Raw genomic sequence first — 25838 nt, 5'->3', positions numbered from 1 at the left:
ATGAAGAAGCTTCAGCAGGTACAGGATTGTCTTGCTTCTTTATTATTTTTCTGTCCTCTTTGAAAGTATATTCTTCAGGATATACATTGGCCTCCATTTTGTGGACAGCATTCAGATTTATTTTTAATATCCACGGCCTACAGATGGTGGCCATAGAGCAAGGAAAGAAAATACTATTTTTAATAGCTTGGAAAGTTTGTTCTATACTTATGGATGCAATCAAAGCTCATTTAAAATGTAAACTGCCTTAACAACACTGCTGAGTTGTAAATAATACATCCTTGTTAGAACTAATTATTATTTTGTCCATGCTATTACTAATTGCAATAGATAGAATGTTAATTAATGTATTTCTATGTCTATAGTTTCATTAAAGTCCTTACATGCTCTGTTTTTCTACTGATTTATGTTACAATTTTATCAAACAGTGCAAGCACATCCATAGCACAGTGCATCTTTGTTTTCATGCTAATTCACTACTGCTGTGAGGTGGTGGCTGCCAGCATTGGAAACTGAAATCTTCTGTTCACCCAGAAAATACAAACTATGTAGAAAGCAATACCACAAGCCTACACACACAACACCCTGCCAATCTCCTTCACCCCTGGTTTGAAGAGTCATCTCCAGTACTGAAAGGATGATCTTTGCAGTCAATCCATTCTTGGCTTGTGCTCATGTTCAGGTTGCCAATTTTCACTCATAGCCTTGAGGAACACTATCCATGTCTAGAGAGAAGTTTAGATTTTACATCCTCCTTATTTACTTCTTTTTTCTGCCCAGACCACCTGCTCTTTACTTCACTCTCAGACCTTGCCAAGTATGGGAAAGCTGCTTACTGCTGGCACACTTTTTTTCAGCTGCTTCATGATCATAAGAACCTGCTACTCCTGCCGTACACAGCAAAAGCAGAACAGTGGTTGCATTTGTTCATCTGCCAGCTCAGTCCTCTTTGTAGACATAATTTTCAGGGCATGAGGTTACTACTCGGAGTAAGTGGCAGAAAGCTGTACTTACACATACTCTAGAGGTGTCCAACCTTAAAAAGTTAAATCTTTTATGCTCTCCAGTTCCTCTATATACTTATCTGTTTCCTATCCTTCCACTTCAATTTTTTGGCCACTTTACACAGCTTCTTCACAACAACAATCATTATTTCTAATCTTCGTTTTCTGCTTTGTGCCAGAAACTCTTAATAAATTCTTTCAGGCAAACCAGTTTTGTCCACAGAAAGGAAATCAGAAAACTGCTTGCAATAGTCTCCATTTGGTTTTGTCTTGAACCAGGACCATCTTTTTGGCACAGTAGCCAAAGCAGAATTAAATAATTCATTCTGCACTAGATGTATCCACCAGCCAGCTTTTACAGAAGCAGGCCAATCCTGAAATGACAGAATCTTTCCTGTGTGACAGAATGATGCTCAAAAAACAGGATCAGCAACAGCTTGAGGAGTATGTAACCTACATGAGTATCTGGTGTTAAAGTTACCAAAAGCTAGTCTGAACTTCCTATGTAGGACAAGTATACTTCTGCATATGGACTGTGTAAGTAGTAGATGTTCATTGTGGACATTGCAGCTGGCAGACCTCTATTAGCATGTTTCCAGGAAAAAAAAACCAAATGGGGAAAATATACCTTAGATTATTAGGAGGTATTAGAAGAAGTGGTGGTATTTCTAAACTATATATACAACTGAGTTGTTGGAAGCAGGACTGAAGAAATAACCAAGATTCTTCTGTTAGTAAATCAAAGAGGGAATACACTCCTGAATATGAAGTCATTCAAGTACTCTGAGTGGTGTTCACAGGCAGATAACAAAAACCCACGAGGTCTCTTACAGTCTCAATTATCCTGCAGTCCTCATCTCACACAGAAGGGAGACTACAACACTGTGCTTCAAAAACACCACTGCTCCTCTGTAGCTGAGGCATGTGATAATTGTCATACTGCCCTGTTTTGGAAGCCAGCATTTGTGATGGAAGTATCTAACTATCAAGAGCAAGCAATACTGAACACACAGATAAAACAAACAAAAAAAGTTGACCTAATTCTGCATTAACATCTGGGCTATAAACCTTTTTCTGACAGAAACACAGTTATCTATTGCTTTCTAATATTCATTATAGTTTTTCCCAATATCTCACTAAACATTACTTTTCTGAAAATATAAGTGTTATAACCAAGAGCTATAACTAAAACCAAGGAAAAATGAACTTTTTTAATAGCATACATTATTTTAATCAAAATATAAAGAACATTAAGGCATTAGATAATAAGCAAAACACAGTTTCTTACACTTATCACCACTCAAGAAGAATCCACAGTCTGAATTAAGAGCCCAATATTCCTTCAGGCACTTATCAACACAATACAAGCAATACCTCATAATTAATACTGTGCCAATTTGTTATATATAAATTGAGTATCACAACTGATACATATGAATAAAGATTAGGGTACGATACCTGTCCAGAGTTAATAATACAGTTTCATTCATTTCAGGTATATCATCAGCTTTAATAGTAATGTTGATTGTAGTATCACTTTGTCCAGATACGAAAACAACGGAGCCATTAAGAGGACTTATATCATCATGTGTTACTGTCTTGTGATTAGGACCAGAGGGTTTCAAACTCCAAAACACTGTTGCTTGACCATCAGTCCCATCTCGATGCAGTGCAATGGAAACCTAGAAAACAGGCGACTCTTCTGTGACTTGCAAAAACAGATGCAAAACTGATTAACCCCTTGCAAATTAATATTTGAATAAGAGCCTCAAAATGTTCACCTTGAGTTTTTTACTTATACGTATGTATAAGATATGGAATCAAAGATGGTATGTCAACATAAATATATACTGAATCTTATCCTTTTAATCATTTATTCATTATATACTTAGACATGTATATATTTATACACACTTAGTGGAGATGACTGACTATTAACATGATAGATCACTTAGCACCTATAAAAACAAAAAGCCTTGTGTGACTGATTTACTCAATGCCCATCTCATCAAGACACAACTTCAGTTTAAATGTAAGCACCATAATTTTACTCTGGCTGTTATAGTACAGCTCCTACTTGTACTCTGCCTAAGGAAATGAGCAGTTTTATTTTGAGAATAACAAAAAAGTTATCTGATTCAGGATTTGAGGGAAGATTTCAGTGAAGACAACTAGGGAAAAAAAGGAAAAATGTGAGAAAAGATGTTTTATAAAGGTTTCTCTGGCTGGGACTAAAGCACTCAGATGCATGGCACTACCTTTGAAAACGCTTTCTCAGAAAGAAAACAGCATATTTATTGGAAAACAGACCCAGCAAGCCAAATTATATATTCACATATAAACCACCTTTAGGATACACTTCCATGAAATTTGTGAGTGATATCAGTCCTACTTTACATGATTGTCCCTAGAGTTGGTGAGAGAAATTAAACTGTCTGCAGCACCTTTTGCTCTATGTGAGCATCAAGACCTAATCGGTTCTAGATCCTTAAAGAGAAAGCAAAGATCAACCTCACTTTTCTGATGACTAACACATTATTTCAGACCTTAATTCTATCAGCAATATTTTTACCTTTTTGTTTTTTAAAAGCAGGGGAATGTTTAGTGTAAGACAGAACTTAAAGGAATGATTTTGATCACATTAACTTTCAAATGTTACAATGAATATAGAAAATTTTGCTTTCTCCAAATAAATTTTCCATACTAAGGGACAACATAAAAATGATTACTTACCACTGTAGCAGGGGAATCTTCTGGCTCAGACAGAATAATTGGAAGATTGCTAATAAAGCCTATTTCTCCATTTGCAATATCTGGAGTAATCCTCAGAGAAATATTCTGAATCTCGCCTAATCGAGGACTCATGGGTGAGACTAGAGGAATTCTATTCACCAGCTCAACTTTTTCCAGCTGTGGGAAAAAGTATGAAAAACTTGAGAAATAAGAAGCCTTAGTACCAAGTCAGAACTATTCCGACATTTTGGAATAAATTTCAGTTGCAAGGAACAAAACATCTCCAGAATAAATTTCTCTTATTGGCAACATTGTCACAAAATGTGTAAGTAGATGTGCAAGAAATGAAGTGGATGATATTCAGCTTTTTCAGCAGAATAGTATATGTCTCAGACAAATTACATCTATGTACACAACTAAATGTATGCAGAGGGATAATGAACTTTCTAGTTTGGGCAATTTATTACTAGGCCTATGAATTAATCTGACAAGTGCCCAAACAGTTGTTCTAACTTCAATTTTTTGCCACACATTGATAAGTATGTGCTGAAGTTACTGACACCATAATAACTTACAGCCTCTGAGGAAGCCAAAGAATGATTCAATCTTTCCTGTTTCATACAACTTTAAGAACTTCTCTATTTACAATAACTAATAGGCTAAAATTACATACAGAATTGAAAATCAGTACAGAATTTCAAAACCATATCCTCCTCTTGTGTTACTGTATTTTTTTATGATTTATTTATACTAAGAAGAAATAGAAAAACGTTTATTCTTTCTTTGAATAGAAAATACCATTCACCAAGCCCATCAGCAGCACCAACATGGCAAGGAAAGCAGAATCTTCCTTTTTTAGTATTTCTTTCAAATATAATTTATACCAACAGGAGATTCTGTCTACGTGCATCATAACAATAAATGTTTCCATAGCTGATTTGTAAACATTTACCTGGTGCACGAACCACCAATGACAACCAACTTTTAACTCCCACTAGTATGCTTTTGTCTGGAGTTATCAGATGCTATTATATAGGTTTTAGTGGAGGAGAGGGAAGTGTCCTTATTTAAATCCATACAGGGATCATGAATCACCAATTCAACTCCTCATGAGTTTTAAAGCCTTTTGATTCTTAAAACTTGGGCTGTATCATACATTGTACTACTGTTGCTTAAGTAACAGTCAACAATATTTATGCACAGTTTATCTGATGATAGATGGAAACTGTGTTATAAATACTGTATTCAGCAACTGATTCTCAACCATACAAGCCAGTTATTGGGAGTCTGAGGAACAGGCGGTGGGACTGTTTGTTTCACTTGTTTTCGAAGCTTTCTTAGATCAGTAGGCCCTGATTGCACAATCAACAGCACGCAGATGGACCACTGTTAGCTCAGAAAAGTTTCTGAAATACTGTAGAGCTGAACGAATTCCTTTTGTTAAGTGCTTCTGATTTTGGACACTAACTTGGAGATTAAAGTAATAATTAATTAAGTATCAAGATTTTTTAAAATTCAGTGTTTCCTCTTAAAGCAAATCAGCTCACGAGGAAAGCAGAATGGATTGTGAATTGAATAATGCCAAGTAGTTTATTAAATTAATCTTTCTGTCCATACCAGAAGCAGTATGCATGTCAAAGAACAATAGGTTATTTAATTGAAGATGTCACTGAAGAACGCTAATCTCACTTTTGCATTTCCTCTATCCATTCTCTAGCTGTGTTGAAGCTTCATTTCTTTCTCTGCCCCTTCTCCCCTGATTCCTGAGCTGATACTTTATTGGACTTAGTACAGACTCTGTAGTTTTCTCATTCTAAAAAGGTTCGCTCAGATTATCATTTATTCACAATGTAGAATGATTGTCACAGTGATAAATAAGGGTATTTTAGTTCCTTCTCTAAATGAATAATTTGTGCTGAAAGTTGCCTCTGATGTTGTTTATTCAAATAAAAAGATTTTTATGGTTCATGGAGAAAGTATAGAACATCCGCCTCCCATTTTCCTGGAATCTGCAGTTCAAAAAGCCAGGCCAAGTGCCTACATTCTGAAATACTTGTCACATGTATGTCTTGTCCATAGTCCACATTGAAATGCTATTTCTAATCTATCATCTAAAAAGCTCTTGGAATTAGATATTTCAATTCTTCTACAGATCTTTCAGATCTCATGCAGATGGTAAAATACACAAAATTATTCTAATATTTCAGAACACGATTCCCTGTCTAACTGTGAATGTAAAAACAGTGTGTGCTAGTAAAACAGCAATATAATTCTGACAATATTTTCTTTTCCTCTTTTTTTTTTGTTTAAGAGAATGTATGAGTGAAGAGGTGGAGGGAAGAAATATTTTCAAGATTCCAGAAGTAATTAAAACATCTTTGGTAGACTATGAATTAAAGACAAAACCTACAACTTTTACATTTATGATTTAACATCAACATCTCTACTTGAGAATTTTAAAGACACATGACTTAAAATGAAAGGATCAAAAAGAACTAAGAAATTACTCTGAGATTTGGGCTTTGGATGCACCAAGTCATCCCTTTGTCTGTGCATCCAGGTCGCTCCCTGGGTTTATGATCCCAGACGACCAGAGTGGCAATAGTTAATCAGAGGAAGTAGAGATAATGGTGTAGTCTTAACTGCAGATGAGAAAATAGTATAACAATTACTGATTACAATGCCCAGGATCTCTCACAGAAGTATATCTGAACAGTAACTTGCTATCAAGTAGAAAAATTTGGCTTTCTCCAGTGAAAAATAAAAAAATTAATTAGAAAATGGAAATTATTTCTTTAAGCATTTTTGCAGAAAATCCAGTTTTCTTTCAAAGGCATAGTTTTAGTGAATTTTTCCAGCCAATCTTATGAGCAATGATAGAAGCTCCCTTCTTACAAATTCAGACAGAAAAAAAAAAAAAAGAAAAAATCAGAAGGGCATGTACAGAGGGAACTGCAAAAAATAATTTTCAAGTTATCTGATCCAATTTGCATATAAATTAAATATATGTTTGACTATTTTGAGTTTTTATTTACTCGTTTGTGTTTCCTAAAATTTGTCATGCTTCTCTAACTCAGGAGCTTTACTTTGGTTACGAAAGCGAAGGGGTTGACAAAATAACATACCTGAAAAGGTAACTAACCTCTGCAAAATTTTGTTAAATTTCATGAGTAATATCTGAATCCTATTACAATGGTCTATTTTTTTTTAAATGGTGTAATTAGTAAATAACAATTAAGAATAAAGCTCTATATGGCAGATTTATGGAAGCTGTCTCTAAAAAAGAAAGTTTTCTTGGTTACAGAGCTAACCACTTTTGTATTTCCTTTTTTTGTTTTCCAACAGGCAGGACCATTTTAATTAAATTTAAAGGGAAGCAGCCACTACTAAATTATATCCTTTATACTACACAGGCTAAAAAAAATCCCCAAACACAGCTGAGATACCTGTATGAGGAAATGAGCTCCGTTCTGAAGAAATGCATCATTTCTTATTGGTATATTTATAGTATCTTGTGTTTTTCCTTCTGGAAAGATGAGAATACTTCTTTTAGAAATATTTAGAATGCCACCTTTTGCTCTCTCAGGATCCAGAGCTCCGGCTGGAATATACAGTGCAGTATAAACCAACTGCACATCTCCAAATGTTCCTCCTTCCCTTGCAAAACTCAAGGATAGAAACCGTCCCATTGGATTACTTTCAATCTTCTGATTCTCCAAAGGATAGAATTTTATTAGGCCATAAACATCATCACTGTCCTGAATGTAAAATAGAAGCTGCAAAGCAGAAAATGGCATCATTTACTCTATGCTGCATTACTCTATATCATAGTTTCATGCATTCATGAAAGCATGTCCTGACTGTCACCACACACTTTTTTCCTTAGTGAACTGGTACTCAGAAGAGAAATCAGACTGACAGTCCCAAAGCATTCTTTGTACACAGCATTGACAGTGGCAACTTTCCCACTGTGTATCATTCATGTGCCAGAACGAGCTCTGAAAAACTGATTTTTTGGTTCAGCAGACAAAGTGAGTAATTTAAAAATGTTTCAGATTGTCAAAAAATTCATTTTATTCACCAAGATCATTCCAAATATTTTTTTAAAAAGACAAAGCAGGGACTCAAGTCACAGAACTGTTTGCAATGCTAGCCACCCTTTATTTAACAGTTCAGAGATTACAGTCTTAATCACCAATCCCTTCCCTTTAACTTGTTACTCAGTACAACATTTCAGTAATCATTAAGACAGCAAATGATCAAGTGAAAATAACCTTCCTGTGTTATCTTAGAAGCAGTCACTTGAGACAGCATTTATGCAATGCTGTGCATGCTGGGAATAATCTAAACTGAATGCTGCCACAGTAAAAAGGTCTGGCATTATGTAAGTCAAATACTTTAGATATGGCTCTATACAATAAGATCATATTAAGGATTAATTTGTTTGATTTCTATTCAAGACTAAATCCTTTCACCAGTTCAGTCAATCAACCAATGTTATTAAAACTGTTAAAGTCTTTGTTACCCATTATTACCTTCTCCAAAAGAATTTTAAAAGCAAACTTACCTCAGATGGCTCACTGACTTCTGCACCTCCCTGTATTGTATGAGGTAAGAGTTTCAGTAGGTAGGGCTCTGCCTCTTCTGGTATATCATCATTAATAATGTCCAGAAAAAGTGTCACCAGCATCTGTCCTTGATCAAAACATATTTCCCCAGCCTCTGGAAGAAGGTCTGCAGTCACAGGTGAGGGATCACTGCTATTTCGGGTTATAACCCAGGAAACAGAAACATTTCCATGTGTTCCACCATTTCTTACGATTGTGATCCCTTCAAACCTGTGGTTTTGAATGAAAACAAAGACCCACTGTATAAAATCATACTTATCACTGGCCTCCTGGTTATTGACTCTCTAAAATATTTACACTGATCTAAGTGGTTTCAACAGACATTTGACTCAGGGCTTACAGTTTGTGAAATCATAACACACATGTAAGACTCAGTGTTTATTCACAAGCTCTTTGTAATGTCACTAAAGATGTTTGTTAGAACCCATTTTGTTTACAGCAAGAAAGATACCGAGAAGTGGAGACTGGGCACATTTCGCATCTGCCTTGAGAAATGAAAGTGAAATTTCAGAAAACTTTTTGTCTATTACCTTTCTACATCATGAACAATTGTTAAGCGTGAACATTTAAATAATGATTTTGAATTAACTATTTGCCTCTGTACTGAAAATATATTCAGTTATTGATATTTATGATACTGGAAATGTCAGGTTGCCTGCATCTGATGAGCACATGACTACAACAAAAAGTCTGAGAATCTTGATTTACAAAAATTTAGAAAGTAAGATTTATTTCTTCACTGTGTATAAGAAGGAAAGATGAATACTCAAGTGCTGGGCTCTACATAACATAAAATATTCTTCCAAAATTGTTCATAGTATGATAGTTGGAGGCATTATCTGTTTCTTTGGGGATGAACTACTATCAGTAACTAGCAGCGGACATTTTTATTGTGGTTGTCAATATTGTGTATCATTCCTGCCTATAAAATTTGTACAGGACTTCGATTTTAATCTCTCTGTAAAATTACACATATTTAAATTACTTTTGAATTTAAAGTAAGCATCAAGGGAGACACTCATGAAATACACCCAATTTCTTTAACCAGAGACGGGTTTTATAGATAGTAAATACAAAGGTTTACCAAGGAAGAAGACAGAAATCTATTTCCCACTAAACTAGTGTGTAGCAGCATCACAACTGATCCTGCCTTTAGATTAAGGGTTTTTCACTATTCATATGAAGTGATTGAATAGTTATAATTTATTTACATACAGTTTATAAATATTAAAATACTTCCTGCATAATTAGACATTCCCACTTCCTTGAACTCTTTGTAGATAAAGTGGATAATAACAACACACTGAGTAATTTCTACATTATATTTTAGCAGTGATTTTATAATTACTTTTAATGATATCCTAAGGATGTTTAACAATGCCAAACAAATCTCTTAAACAGACTAGATACTAGATTTTAGTACCTTGAAATTTGGTCTTCATCAATGGTAACAGGGTGAGCTAGCAGAACACTGTTGATTGATAGCACTCCGTAGGGTTTATCATTCGGTTGGATAGTGACATGAACAACAGACGGATATATCAAAACAGCATCTCCCTGCAAAGTGTCCTCAAGAAGCATAATCTGAAAGGTCTCAGCAATTTCTGGTATGGCATCATCAAGGATTTTAAATTTCAAATATATTTCGTGAACTAGAGGTGGGAAAACAAGAGTTGTATTTGGCTGTAGATCTAGGAAGTCTACGTTAAGCTGTGCATGTGCTGTTGAATCCCCAGTTAAAATGGCATAACAGACAGAGACTTCATCTTCATCAGGTCCAATTAATTTTCCACTGACATCCTTACCACGAACCACTTGGATTGTTACCACATCATCTTCCTCAGGCACCATATAAGCACTCTGAACAAAACGCACGGGACTGTCATTTTTCTTAATATTAATCCAAACGGAATTTTTTGTGTTGTTGATTTCAGCCCCTCCCTCCACACTCTTCAGACGAACAACAAAGATTTCATCATTTTCAGGTATCTGGAAAAATAATATTAGCAACTGGGTGTAAGTCACATTTCAAATATATGCAGAACATTCATACTGAGAAATACAGTTTATGTATTTTGCAGAAAAATGATACAAACTTGAGAAAGCTCATTTCATATTAAAACAAGCAAGAGAGAAGTCCTGCTTTTAATTTTAGCTAAAAATCCCTTCTCAAAATTGAACATCTCTGTTTTCTCAAAACACACTTCTGAGCTCTGACAATATGAAAAAGGGGGGAAAGTCAACCAAAAAGACAAAAATTAGCAAAGAATCAGAAAAATCTGGATCTTTACAGCTTGAGAGTATCTGGAGACCAATTGCCACTTTTGGTAGCCACCTCTATTTGGAAACAAAATTAGATTTACATCATTTTTTTTGGATGTTGATACTGATCTACCTTTACATGTGCCTGAGAGAATACAGGAAAAACTTATGGACAGGAGCTACCTTGGCCCATCCGTCTCTATACAACCAGAAAAGGAACACATCCTATGTTCAGACAATCCCACAATCACAGAGAAAATTTCCATCATAGATCTGAGAAAAGTAGGTTTTTGTGCTTAGCAATTATTTAGATTTTGGCATTTCTACAAAACAACTTTGGTATCTGATGCAGCAAATAATAAAGAATGGTTTATAAACCACAAATTACAGAATTAAGAATGATATTTTTGCTTTATATTGCTATATAAATATATATATATGGAGGCACATGGTGTGATTCTTGGGGTGTTCTATGCAAACGCCGGAGTTGGACTCAATATTCAGATGGGTCCCTTCCAACTTGGTATATTATATGATTCTATGATTCTATATTTTATCTCCCAAATCCTGATTTGCTAAAGCCATGAAGCTGAAAAAATATGATTATTTTATTAATACATATAGGTAAAAAGTAAATTTTAAAAAATTATTTATGATCTTTGCATCTCATCCTTACTGTGGACTACTGGAAACCGTTAGCATTTTCTTCTGAGATGAATTCCAGAACAAAATTACAGTTTTTTTGCTAATGGTCTGCTATAAAGTTGACCAATCCTTTTCATGCACTTCTGTTTACTGAGCAAAAAAGGTTCTGAAAACCCTGCTGTCCAATATGTCTTTAACACTCATTTGTTTATTGGCCACCCTCAGATCCTGTTCTAAGACTAGGAAAGTGGGTACAATATCCTTGTTTGGCTTGTGGCACTGAAACTTCCATAATGCTGTCAACTGATGCAGGATTTTGTTGTCAATGTGAGATCTGGATGCTCTCAGTCACCTCCATCCTATACTGAGATACCACATGCTCAGTTTACCTCATTAGAATAAATGCTAATTTGTGTTTCATTTAGTTCACTAATTAATATGCCATCTGGTATCACAAAAATATACACTTAAGAGAGTCAAAATGTATCCATAACTTTAGTTGTAGTTTACATCTTAGCATCTCTTATAAGTGGGACACACTAGAGTTTTTAATGGCGTCATGACTGACCATTAAAAATCCAGTCAGACTTCAAAGACAAAAACATGAAGGATTTTCAGTGCTTTCTTGCCTCTTTAATTTTCTGTTAACAAAGTATCCATTATCCCTCACTAAGAAGGAAATAAATACAATAATAAATGTAGTACTGCAGAGATCAGATCTGCAGTCCCCTACTTTCTGTAGCTGTTTCATTGTTTTTCTTAACTTTGATCCTAACAGCTCAAATTAAGCTCTGAGAGTAACACTGAATTCTTGTGCATTCCATCATCATCATCAATAAAGGATTTTTACACAGAATTAACCTTTTGTGTGTGTCTGTGGAAGACTTTCAGTGAGTGGACCAGCCACAGCTGTACAGATCAAACTTTGAGGAAAAGAATGTTAAAAGTACTTCTTGGAGGAAAAATAAAAATTTTTTCTGCATATAATTTACAGAAATACTACATCTAATCTGAAAGAGAAGTTTCTACATAGCAGTCTGGCACAGTCTTTTAATATTAGTATCTGTATAGACATGGGAAACTGGTTTTTATAATTAACAGTATGTAAAAAATTGCTTTAAAGTCGCTCTCTTTTGTGACAGGCACTTTTTTCCTACACAATTTTTCTAGTGAATTTCCTTATTAAGTTGTTCTGTATCATGTTCACTTATTTTGGTGCCTCTATTTCCTTCTCAAACTCATTATAAATTAAAAAAAAAAAAAAACGGAAAACTGTAAGAAAATGCAAAAAACACAAATGAAAAACTAGAAGACTATGTTTACTTTACTTGAAATAGCAAGAAAAGCTCACAACATATACACAGGTTCTTCTCAAAGACCAATCTAAAACCTGAAAATTTTTAATTATCACTTAGTGTTCATGTTCTCCACGAGACTCTCTTTTCTTTTAGGAATGTTATCTGCTTTTGGTATTTTTTAAAGTATGTTTCTGCCTTGAAACACATCTAGATAAAAAACGCACAATTTTTTTAATCTATCTTTTCCCTCCAAATTTTGTGTGCTTTATTCTTTCTTTAGCGGCAAACATAACATGTCTGCTCTTCACAGAAGCGAGGGCAATCAAGTTAACAAAGAATAAAGTGCATTTTTATGCACTGTTGACCAAAGGCAGAGAAGCTACACAGGCATCACTGAGGACATAATCAAAATGCATCATGTAAGCAATGTTATGATTAGGTTCCTTTTACCTAAACAATTGATGAAGACAAAAAGGATAACCTGAGTTCATTTTGCAAACCTAGTCTGAATTCGCAAGGCAGATAATTAGGGAAAAACAAAGAACATTTAAAAGAAACACAGAAAAGTTAAATATAGAAAGGTCAGTCTAATACATAAACCTGCATCTAGTTCAAGAACGCCATCCTTGGCCATGCAAGGACCTGAGTATTCCATCTGAATAAAAAGTAAAATGCTTTCCTCATTATTTATAGATTTAGTGTGTAGCCCCTAACAGGTCTAATCAGAGCAGTCAGGGTATGTTCAGAAACTAAAAATATTCACTGATGGTAACTACAGAGGCAGCACTAAAAAAATAAAATTATTAAATAATAGCCCATTGAGACAAAACAACTTTATGAAGCAGAAGCACTTCTATCCCTGTTTAAAGCCTGTTTAAATTTTTGTAATTTAATCCAAAGTGTCTCCTGAACAGCAGTTAACTTTCCATATATCCAAACCAAAACCAAAGTCAGCTTGTTCTTACCTGATCATCAAGCACTGTTAAATTATAAATCAACACTGATCTCCCAGGCACAAATGTAATGTTCCCTCTGGCTGGACCTAAGTCTTCTTCAGCTGAGTTTGGTCCATCTTCTATCTGCAAATAGTTGATTTTTATGATAAAAAATACATAAAACATGCATAAAAATGTAGCACAATAGTCAATATACAGTGTGTGACACGCATAACAAATGACTATTCAATCATCTCCTGATCACAGGCACACACATTCAGTTGTGAAAATCTGCTCTTTTTGGCAGATGGAGTAACTCAGAGTAAAAAAAGAGGAAGACAATTACTTCCATACAGGCCTATGAGGACTCTTTGGTACCTTTTGATGCATTAATTGACTCTTTTAAATAACAGAAAGGATAGTAATTATCTTTTCATTTAAATCACTAACATTTCCTAATCAGTTCCAAGGCAGAATAATAGCAGTTACTGGTTTTGTGACCTTTCTATCTTGACTTGTGACTAAGGAAATTACAATTAATATTGAAAACTAAAAAGAAATAGTACATCTTGTAAATTATTTTCAACGTATGTATATAAACTGCATTCTGAGATGAACCTAATTAATTGTGCAGATAGCAAAATTTACTGCATGTTAAAACAAGCAGAACTGGCCTAAATATTCAAGTAATTATTTGGAAAGGTTGAAGTTTCTGGGAATTCAAATTGCAGTCTTAGAGATACGGAATTTCACTAAATATTGAACTCTTTTTTGAACTTACATATTTGAACTTGGCACAAGCATTAAAGACTCAGGCATTTATTTGAAAACACAGATAAATTTTGAAGAAATAAACAAGAAATTTCTTACACACTTAATACTCATTGTTTTTTAACAATACTAACTAATGCTGCCTCAGATACCTTCCTAAATGACAGAGAATACTCCAATTTTCTCTAATATATCCTAAGTTTTCCTCAAATTAAGCAGTCAGATAATTGCAATATTTTCCATTTGAAAGGTAGTATCCATTTTATGAAACAGAATTAACAATTGTAGGCACAGGTATTTTGTCTATCTTTCACTTTAATGAACACTTTGATAAATTACAGCCTCACAGTTTCATTCGACAAAGGTATGAATCCTTTTTGATGAACTCACCTCAAAAGTTACAATGACTGTCCCGTAGGTTCCTCTCTCCCTAATTAGAGTGAGAGGCACAAATTCATTTCTGCCCTTGGGCTCATTCACTGTGATTAAGGCAGACTAATGAGGAAGAAAAGGGACAGGCAATCAGGCACAGATCAAATATCACAGCAGAAGGAAGAAACTGTTACCATAGAAATACCAAACTCCCACAGACAAGTTAATCCAATCTGCAAACCAGTCCACTGTTGGCATACATTTCATAGCAACCAATTAGTTCAGCTAACACAAAGCTTGAAAGATTTCAGATAAAAAAATTATCATCTTATGCATGTAGAAGTGGGTTTTCCTGTTTGGGTTTTCTTAGTAAATTAACATAGTTAATATACACTAAGCACTGGCATATGAGCACTAGTATTTATAAGAGCTCCTAATCCTGTTAAAAATAGGTTTTCTCCATTAAAAATTCATTTATTAGAACGGACTCTGTCTCAAAGTGTTGTAGTTGAAAAATTTAAAAGAATTACAGCAATTCAGGGAGCAGCATGGCGTAGTACTGTGGTGCTAAAAATTTCTCATATTAAGATTTTTTTCAGGGAAGTCTTCTACAAATTATATTGCCATAATGCTGGTAATAAAGCATACTTCTTCCACACTGTATTTAGATCTTGATTTATAGATGAGGGGCACTGGGACTGAACAATTCTTAACAGTTTTATATTTAGGTAAGCAACATAGCTAGTCATCCAAGTGTGAGGATCTCAGGCAACATCTCAACACCTAAAAGCATATAGAAATATTAAAACTGTATATATGTATTAATCACATACATACATATGAATTATCTCTAGAGCTGTTTTCAGAGATGAAACACATAATCAGTTTTCAAGGGATTCAGGTGAATAACTAACCAGAATATTTGACAATTTCACCTTTATGTTTTCTTAGATTTTTACATATACCATATAAAAAGCCATACCATGTTAAAAGAAATTATTCCAAAGGCATTGTCATTTGATAAGATTGTTACAGTGACAGATTTGGGTGAGCCAAGCTTTATCCTTGCAGATGGTTTCTAAAATTAAAAACAAAATAACATAATAAATATGGGGAAAAATAAATATTTTTATTTGACTTTTAAGTGTAAATATTAGTCTGTAAAAAATGTACATCTTTTATAATACATATTACAATGAAAATTATTTAACGCAATACATTGTACCAAAATAATTCCTACTTACTGAGGAAATACACTCTATACAGTCAACAATAAATGGCTTGAAACAAACTTTGCAAATGATTAAAGTTAGTTTGACAACTATTAAAGACACTATAGCAATAGGAAACTAGGTATGAAGCATCTAGCACTGCCAGGAATTCCAAAGTTGTTCTTTTTTCCCTAACGCTTGTATAAAACTGAAACTTTGAAGCTATTATACTGGGATACCATCTAAAGGATATACTGGGATATCAGCTATAAGATGCAAGTCTTTACAGCATTGTAAAATTGAGCTACATTTACAAATCAAAGAAGGAAGGGAAAATATGCATTTTCATATTCACTGCAAACAGCCTGAGATGTGTAATAATTGGCAATGAAATACAGAATTTATATTTACTGAACTGACATCTTACTTAATCATGATCTGTTAGCTAAAAAAATGTCAATATGAACCTATTTCTTCTAGCATAAATCCTGTGAGATAGAACAATATGAAGAAATACATTGATAAGTATTTATAAAATTGTTTGTTTGGTTTTAGGTAAGCCTTATTGAATCTCTGCTTCTGGAGGACTGAAAGCCATCCTCTTTCTTCTGCTACTTTCACCCTCTCCTCCAGGCACAGTCTATGCAGTAAAACAGGAATCTAACTCTTCTGCACTCTTGTGCACCTTCAAATGTCCACAGCTGAATGCAGTGCTCCTCAAGTGTCAGGCTCTGTCTATACAGCACAGCAATATCACACAGAGACAAATACAAGCACCGTCCTGGTTGGATTCCAGATTTTAGTTCTTACCTGTTAATGCTCACAAGCACTAGGACTACGCTGAAATCTATATAATCTAAATGCCATTCATTTATGTCAGTTTACTCACTGTTTTCTGGGGAACAGATAAATTGAAGAACTGAGACTCACTGGTAGTGTCAAGTGAAATGTGAATGTCTCATCAGCCTCTGGAAGATCGTCATCACAGACAGATATATACACTGTTCGGTTTGTTTCTGTATCGGGTATAAATGCAGCTGCGTATGTGTCAAAAAAGTCTCCTGTGTTTTCTCCATCAATCTGCAATAAGTATGTGATCCAATGTCACTTTCTTCTTCCCCCAACATCTTCTGGACTCATTTGAACAGATTTCATACACTCTTTTTTGCACATAATTTCTCCCACAATTTCCCCTGTTGTCATATAGTTCAATTTCTGGATAGAAAGTATACAGATAATAACCCCTTGTATTCATGCTGAATAAACAGGGTGGAGGGGTAGCAATAAAACAACACTTTATTCAGAACAATTTATGAACTCTTTCCTTGCAACTGGGTATCTTTTGCAATAATGCATCATATGAACATGTTTTTTAATGGAAAAGCTATTCCTGTACAGGAAGTACAGATCTGTACACCTTCATAATACTATCCATTAATTAAACTTACCTTAGGATTTAACTGCCCTCTGCCTTCCAGTCTCACTCTTGGCACTGGAAGGAGCTTAAGCATGCAATTTAGATTAAAAATTTGACTGCCAAAATTGGCAAGATTAAGTATTCTATGTCCTCCATTCATCTCAATCAACAGAAGAAAATTGCCCTGATAATACTGTACATGAAGTAGTTAGAGGAGAGATTACAAAGGAAGTCATGTCAAAACAGCAAAGGGTCTAGATTAAGCTTATAGTTGGATGCTGCGACTAAATGTAGAGAAGCAACTGAACCAGCATGGCTGCCACACCCGAATCATCCTTATAGGTACTAAAGGTTTGAATGAACCATTGTGAAAAACCATTCTCTTCATTTGAGAACAGTGAAATTAGAAGTTCACAGAAGAGGAAATAAAGTATGGAAGGTACTTTTGTGGCTTTCACTTATCATTAACCATACTGGCAATTACTTTTCACATCTGAGTTTTTCATCACATTTTTCATCTGAGTCCACACTTCCCAAAAAGCTCTTCGGAAAGATATCAATAGTCACTGAGAATATAACTGCCATAGTTTCTTACCGACACAATTGCTGTGATGTTAGCAGGCTTCCCTGTCCTCTCAATTACAACACGTATAACAGTTGTACTTGTTTCATTGACTACAAATTCTGTTTGTCCACTGAACTTCACTTCTGTTTCTCCAGATGTGAAATGGATGAGTAACGCTAAAAGCAAATAAACTAATAAAGAAGTAGAGGGCATCCCTATTAAAAAAAAAAAAAAAAAATAAATTGTGACTCTGAAATACTTAAAACATTCATGGTTGACCTTACCAATCCAGTTGATCCCCCTCAACTCTTACAATTCTGTGATCATCTTGTGAGTTTCAGAAATTAGATTAAAACATACACAGGTCTTCACTATAACAAAGTCAGATAATGTCATTATCATCTGTACCTAATTCTATTTTTACAGTTTTCATCTAGTGATTTCCTAGGCAGTATTTATCAACTTCTTTCAAGCGGAGGAATAATTAACTTCTTTTAAGAAAAAAACAATGACCTTATCACAACTGTTTTCATTTTCAATCAACAAATAACTAACTTAAAGGTTGACAGTTCTATTTCCACTTTCTTTGCTCTCTAAATTGTCTTTAGAAACACACATGAATTGACAGGAAGGGTGAAGGGTTGGAAATTTGCCATCATCTCATAGACGAACTTCTGGACAATGAAAAGTTCTTACACATTTTCATATATACTTGAGAGTCTTTTCACACTTATCCCATGATCCTCTCCTGTTTTCCTGTCACAGAGAAGCACTGTGGAACATTTTAGTTCTATTGCAACTTTTGTACAGCCAGACCTCTATTTTCATTTGTTTCTGCACAATGTCTAATTTTCTTTTCTGTTAGGATATGACAACTTAAAACTCACGTGGTTCATTTCTCTTACACCAGAGTCTAGTTATATGATGTAAAATGAAATTTGAAGTCCCAGTGAAGTCTTCAGTGAAAGATGCACTTTTAAGAGGGTCTGGTATTGTTCTGTAGAGGCTTCTCTTGTACAGTGCTGACCAGAACTGAGAATGTGGATGCTGGATGGAGCAGATTTCTGTTATAAGGATCTAAGCAGTTTTGAAACAAACCAAGAGAACAAAGTTGTGCTCTAAACACCAAAACGCATTACAGTGTGGAACTCAAATTAGTTCATCAACTTCTTTTAATCTGTGGTCACTATTTTATAATATTACTTTTTAAAATTTCTGTACAAAATATACAAACAATATCTGTGTAATTAAAAATATAAATAAAATATCACTTTGCTTGAAATTATACTTTCAAGGGCTATGATTACCAGACAAATCTGGTCAATGGCAGTTGTATAAAATGTTAGATTAAAATTTGCATATCAATAACATTTAAGATGAGACATGTTTGCAAAGCACTTGTTCTCATTATTTATGAGTGACAGTTATGAATATTTAGTCATAAATCATCGCTGAATCAGCAAACACCATGAGTACATTGAAACATATTTTTGTAAGTTGCGTGTCAAATTTGAATCAGAATACACTTGAGGTCCAGCACAGTTTGAATGTTTTATGTTTGAAGTCAGGTAGCTTTAATCATGCACTGAACAGAGAATAACATAGCCTTCAGACCACTAAAATCAACACAGCTGCAGAAAGACTTCAAGACTTTGATTCATTTTACAACAAATTCTGTCTGTGCAAAGATAAATTTCAGGTTGTGAAGACTTGAAATAAACTGTTTTCAGGTAAGTTAACAAAAACTATCCACATACATCGCGTATTAATTAAGTATAAGTTGGAAATACAGTCAAGAAAACTACCAACGTCTTTCAGAATTCCTACAAGCAATGAACTGGTGGGTTGACAAAGCTAGCTTATTTTAACTACTTGTAATTATAAATTCACATAGAACTCCTGAACTTCACAGATAGAACAGGCAAGCAATCAAAGTAAGTGCAAAAAAATCAGGAAAAACCATTTGTCTATGAAAACAACTATCTATTTTATCACCTACTTGAACAGTGTTCTATCATTTCTGGAAAAAATGTCACACAGTAAAATAATTTTGCTGCATAGCTTCACACTGCTATAAACTTTTATTACCATGAACACAGTCCTTTAAGATATCCATGGCTCTTACTGAGAATTCAGTGTATAACAGACTGACAGGAACAATGCCTGATTCCCACATATCTATCTACTTAGTAATTCTAATGCAGAAAAAGCTTACAGTGGGAAGTAAAGAAAAAAATATATACATTAGTCCCCTGGGATTTATGATTTAAAATTATCACCATTTCCAAATGTATTAATTTGCTGGTTTTATGTAGAACTGCTCTGATAAAAAAAGAAAAAACATAAACATTCAAGCTGGAAAGAGGACAGTTGTCTAACCTTTGTAAACTCTGGGACAATTACACTGTCTGCTGATGCAGGCATCATCCATACTAAACTGAGGAATTTGTTGACCTTTTAGCTTCAGCTGTTACCTTGTCATAGACTTCACAAATATCTTCCCACGGTACATGCTTCTAGTAAGTAATACTGAAAACATGATCCTTGAAGGCAAGATTACAAAGTTTAGAATTACTTGAATTCTATTACTTCTACTAGAGAGCATTCTAAAACTATAGGATTACTCCTGCGGAACAAGAGAAGTTTCACAATCATACCATCAATTATTTAGCTGGTGTGTATTCCTCCTTGTTATGTTATTTGTACTAAGATTTACTTTGCACAGCCTGCCAGAACTAGTTTTTACTCTGGTTATAAAAACTCAGCTTTGAAAATTGTGATTATTTTTTTAAAATTGATGTAATATAACAAAAAAAAAATAAATCAAGACTTAAAGAATTCTGAAAAGATATTTTCAGTATTTTACTTTATTAAATATGAACTCACTTTGCACACTAAATTCCTACATAAATTTATATGGTAACACAACTGACTGTATTGAAGTTCAGCGAAAGTCTTTTCAAGACCAGGGATTCCAAGAGGACTCTTCCCCACCTCCATCACCTCATTATACCACTGGTGACTTAAACTGCAATTTTTTTAAAATTAAGCTGAAACTCTAGTCCTTGTTCACTGCTAAATTTTGGTAAATTATGCATTTGGTGATCAAGTACTCCGCTTCAGCTAAACATTATTGAGTTCAATTCTCTCCATCCAGGATACCAAGATTTTCTAGTTAAAGTAGATTAATGAGCCAAAATCATTGAAATCCTTTTATAACAACAAGGAACAGAATATCATACATCTTCAAAGTATGTACAAGTCAATGGAATAACTATTCTGTTACCATGTTCTGACTTGAGCCATTTCAAATTATGATTTGTAGTAGTAGTTGTAGTGGTAGTTTAAAACAATGCTACATACTGAGGCTTAGATAATGTTTTTAAGAGGCTTATAATAAAAGTTTCTGGCATCAAAACCAAAAGAAAGTATCTCCCAAATAAGAAACTAGACATTTTAATGCTCCCATTCTTAAACCATATAATTAAAAAAAAAAGTTTTAAAAAAATCTAACTCAGAATTCTGAGTCATGATCCCTAACTTTTTCTTTTAGTCTGTGTTTTATGGCACTTTCTGAAGCATATTTTTGTTTTCCACTAAAATACAGAATCCTAGCATAGCACCCAAGAAAGCATATACTGATTCCACACAGCAATTTCCACAATACTGTTGCATCTTATATGAGGAATACCATTTCAATCTGTTGGCCAGCTGGAGCCAAGGTAGGCATATGAAACTGGTGTTTCTTGTAAATGCTGAATCACCAGGATTAGCTTACTTTTCCAAATTAGTGTCTAAAACAAATTTCAGATGAGGCTTTTAAAGTTTATAAAGAATGAGTATTTTTTTCTGCAGATCTTTACACTGGCTTCTGTGCTTAGTAAATCAAAATATTTAAGAATGAAAAGACCTCCGGGCTGTTTTCATTGAAGGATGAGGGAACCTAGTGGAATACAGAGAGATCAAGAAGGGAAATGAAAGGGCTGCTCCAGATTAAAAATCTGAATTTAAAGGAGTATAAAATGCCAGATTGGAAATATAAAATGGCAAAATAAAGGGAAGTTCACTAACAAAGAAGCACATGGAAAAAGGGATTAAGTATCCTCTACCTCAGATTTGTCCCTGCTGTTTACAGGAGAAGCAATGAGCCAGTTTGCTGGAACAGCACCTCTCCTACCCAGCAACTACAACTGGATTACCACTGCCCCTCATCAAACAACTTGCTGTGTATGCCTAGAGCCCACAGACACAGAGGAGCAGAGTAAGTGTAAAGCCTAGTGCACTTTTCACTGCCTGTCCTCTAACTACTCCCAGTGATTACAAATACCCATCCAAGCAGAACATTAAAAAACTGGCATTCCTGGTACTTTGCATTGAGTACAGCACTACAGCTATCAATGGTTGCCAGAGAGAAGTCTATTCACAGCAGAGATGTCAGTGCCCAGCAGCATCTTCAGCTGAATACAATGGGAGAGAGATACATGTGCTCTTTCATATGTAGAAGAGATTCTCTGCAGTACACAGGAACAGCATAGAGCAAGGACTTTCACAAGGTCATTGCCATTGCTGCACCTGTCATAGAAACTTATTAAATCCCTGCATATTTTCAGCATTTTTATTTTAGACATTCTCAGAACCATTGACATTTACAACAGTATTGGAGAATAACCTAGGAAAGCAGCAGGGATTATATAAACTTTGGTTTACTAAATTTCTCCTTTCTGTATTGTCAAGATCCTAAATTAAGAGAAAAATTATGAGCTTTTCCTTGCCTCGAAGTTCCCACGGTTCACACATTCGCAAAGGAGGACACAATAGCTGTGTTTGCAAAACCCAGTATATGTGTAGTGGGCGTTACTCAAGCCTGCTCTGTCAGTTTTTCAGTTGTTCCTTTTTCAGTTCGGGCTCTTGCTTAGATGCTGAATAAGTAAGTGTCTCATTCTAGTAAAGACTGGAAAAGACAGTGTTCCAATGGTACTGTTTCAAAATAATATCCACCTCTATCCCTTTTTTGCCTTCAACCTGCTTCAAGGTGAATAAACCATAAAAATTAAAACCATGAAAATTATACTAAGTCACAAGTACTGCTTTGTATGTGCCCTTGGACCATGCTAATAGTTGCAGTCTGTCTCATCAATTTCCATGGGTGTTATCCAGTGTCACTGGATGCCTTTGCTTTCTATTCTTCTCTAGGTTTTCCTCACTTTCTCTTTACTTCAAAGGCATGCCAGGTACTTGCACAAAATTCCCTTTCTTATTACTAACATTGGAAAGCGCTAACCAAAGCACAAATGCAGACTACTAGATGCTGAAAATCTCTTTATCAGCCTTCACTGTCCTGAAGTTTTTGGTCTCAGTTGCCTACTTCCCTAATCACTACTGTTGTCTTGATAGAACAGGACTCTAGCATCATCTCAGGTGCTAAAAAGATTTATCAGCATTTGAGATTAATGACACTGACATCAGTCAATTATTCTCCTGACCTCTTGCTTTTTAACAGTAGCAGTATTTTTTAAAAAATCTTGTTATCTATTACCATATGTATCACTGAGCATGGTGAATTTGCTGTAACCTGAATATTCCACATAATAATTCTTGCTCATTCAACTATCCCCTCCTGAAAAAGGCATGCACCCTTCAACATAGATATCTTAGACTAAAGAATAAAAGATGTTTAACCTGCCTGCTACTGTATTTATATTAACTACTCAGAAAGGTACATCTATTATCACAATTAGGAACCAAAACACGAAGCAGTAAATCTACAAGCTGAGGCCAAGACCAAGGCCTAATGAGAAATGCAAATCATCTCATCCTGTTATTAGAGGTCACTCAGGTAAAAAGTTTGCTAAGTCTAGAGTACCCCTTGAAAGTTTTCTGGCAACTTTTCACTTTCTTGGAAAAATCTGAGTGGATCTAAACTATATCCTTATTTTAAGTTCTAAAGCATGTAATCATCACTGGAGAACTAAATTTTATCTCTTACACCAGGTAATGCTAAAGTCTTTCTGAAGTAACCACCTGCTCTAATTCTGAGCTGGGAATAAGGGCAAAACTCTCAAGCAGCATTGAATCCACTACTTCTGTTTGCTTGCAGCAAGTAGAGAGAACACAACGCTTCTACAAACATTTGCAGTAACAATTTCCAGCTCAAATAGAGAACCAGAAAATAATTTTGACTAAGCGTAAGATCCAGATTATTTTTACCCAGAGTACCTCCAGTGATATGACTTGGAGCTATTAAGGTTACTTTAAATTTAGAACAGAGATCAGAATCTGATGTAAACAAACTTTGGCTGAAATCTGCTAACTAACAATGTTAAGAAATATACCAGTTGGAATCTGAGTTTGCTCAGTGTTAAAGAACACTGATTTCATCTGCAGAATTTCTAATTTATCTCATGCAATTGACAAGAATCTATCCATATCCATGTCTGACTATATAGTGCAAAAATCAAGATATTATTTTGGAATAGTTCTACTTAGCATACAGTATAAGTTTAAGTAAAAGATAAACATTGTTTTCAGCTCCACAGTGCAAATCATTTTCCACTTATATAGTCCTAATGAAAACAGCAGACACCTTTCACTAACAGAAATTATTTTACAGTGTATTCCAGAACCAAGGCCAGCTTTTCACATAGGTATATTGCACCAAGTAGGGCTTCAGATACTATAAGTATTTATACCCTCTCTCAAACTGTTTTCTGCACCAAAAAACAGGATTAAAAAAGAACCAACATAAAACATAAAAAAGAACAACATAAAACCCCACAACAACCAAACTCAATGAAAACCAAATGATCCAGCCACTAAGATGTCTAGCATTCCCAGCTCATACTTGTAGCAGTAACTGCAGGACTGAGCCTGTCACAGGATCAGGCTCTTAACACATATGGAACCAGAAATCCAGCTGATGAAGGTGTGCATGCTTCACTGAGAAACATCCATTTATTATACTTCAGTATAGATCTGAAGTTTCACAAAAACTTCCATTTGTTTCTCAATTTTGGAGCTGTCTCGCATGTCCTGAACACTCTTCCTTAATGCATGTTGAGAACATGGAAGCCAGGGACAAAACTATCACAAGCTTCAAATACCTAATACTTGCTCTGAATGAAGCAGCATGGCTTGAATGAATAGTATATATCAGAACAAGAATTTACAGGCTTCTGCAGTATAATAGTTATTTTGTTCACACTTAAAACCAAAAATATAACAATCTGTTTCACAGCAGTGCTTCACACATTATTTTATTGCAAAAAAGCCCCTAAAACTGTAGGTATAGAACAGTAAACTGAAGCAACATGGTGAGGATGGCATTGTTTCAGGTACAGTGACAGAATTGTTGCTAATCACAGTGGATTCTTACAAGTTAATATACATGTATGAGTCAAACAGAATTTTTAATGTGTTGCCAAATTATTAGAATAATTGCATCAGTGATATTTCTTGAGTTCAAAACAGCATATTATTAAATACATAATTATAAGATGTACATAAAAACAAGGTTCTTTCATACAGTTAAATGTATTCATTTTTCATTAGATTGCAGCAAATGATGCTGACTTAATTAAAGATCTGTGTTTTACAAAGTTCCTCCAAAGACTTCTTTCTGTAGAAGTAAAAATACATTTGAGTAATTTCAGATGATTAGCATGGGGCCCTCACTCTAAGCTACACTGCGAATTAATCTCTTAAATCTGGGCAATCCGTTTTTAAATAAAACACATGATAAAGTATTTATGCAGTGAAGAGAACTCCCCAAGCAAAATTTGTTTTGGTTCAAAGACTTCTTACACTACCTTTATCATATACGGTGCTTTCCCTGGCTTTCTAAACCTTTTAACCTATGTCACAATTTAATAATCACTATTTAATAATTATAATCATTCCCTTATTAACTGGGTATTTCTTTTCATTCTTCTAAGGCACCCTGCAGCTCAAGACAAGGAAATCTCTTTGTTGATTAGTTATTTAAGACCAGCAACAATAAC

The 25838-nt window shown here is 34.6% G+C and overlaps 1 protein-coding gene across 1 annotated transcript in view; it reads right to left on the bottom strand.

Annotated features, from left to right (window-relative positions):
• Positions 1-25838, bottom strand: part of ADGRV1 (adhesion G protein-coupled receptor V1) — a 272818-nt gene that overhangs the window by 232049 nt on the left and 14931 nt on the right. The window contains exons 6-15 of the mRNA XM_017812706.1: positions 17872-18056; positions 16790-16939; positions 15631-15726; positions 14667-14771; positions 13536-13649; positions 9789-10354; positions 8305-8575; positions 7184-7513; positions 3738-3914; positions 2463-2686 (exon numbers count right to left, since the gene is read on the bottom strand). Coding sequence (XP_017668195.1) covers positions 2463-2686; positions 3738-3914; positions 7184-7513; positions 8305-8575; positions 9789-10354; positions 13536-13649; positions 14667-14771; positions 15631-15726; positions 16790-16939; positions 17872-18056 — 2218 coding nt within the window. The remainder of the gene's footprint in view (positions 1-2462; positions 2687-3737; positions 3915-7183; positions 7514-8304; positions 8576-9788; positions 10355-13535; positions 13650-14666; positions 14772-15630; positions 15727-16789; positions 16940-17871; positions 18057-25838) is intronic.

This window comes from Lepidothrix coronata, unplaced genomic scaffold, assembly GCF_001604755.1.
Source record: "Lepidothrix coronata isolate B3197 unplaced genomic scaffold, Lepidothrix_coronata-1.0 Scaffold37, whole genome shotgun sequence".
Taxonomy (NCBI): Eukaryota; Metazoa; Chordata; class Aves; order Passeriformes; family Pipridae; genus Lepidothrix; species Lepidothrix coronata.
Note: the sequence above shows the minus strand (reverse complement) of the source record. Positions and strands in the feature narration are given on the sequence as shown.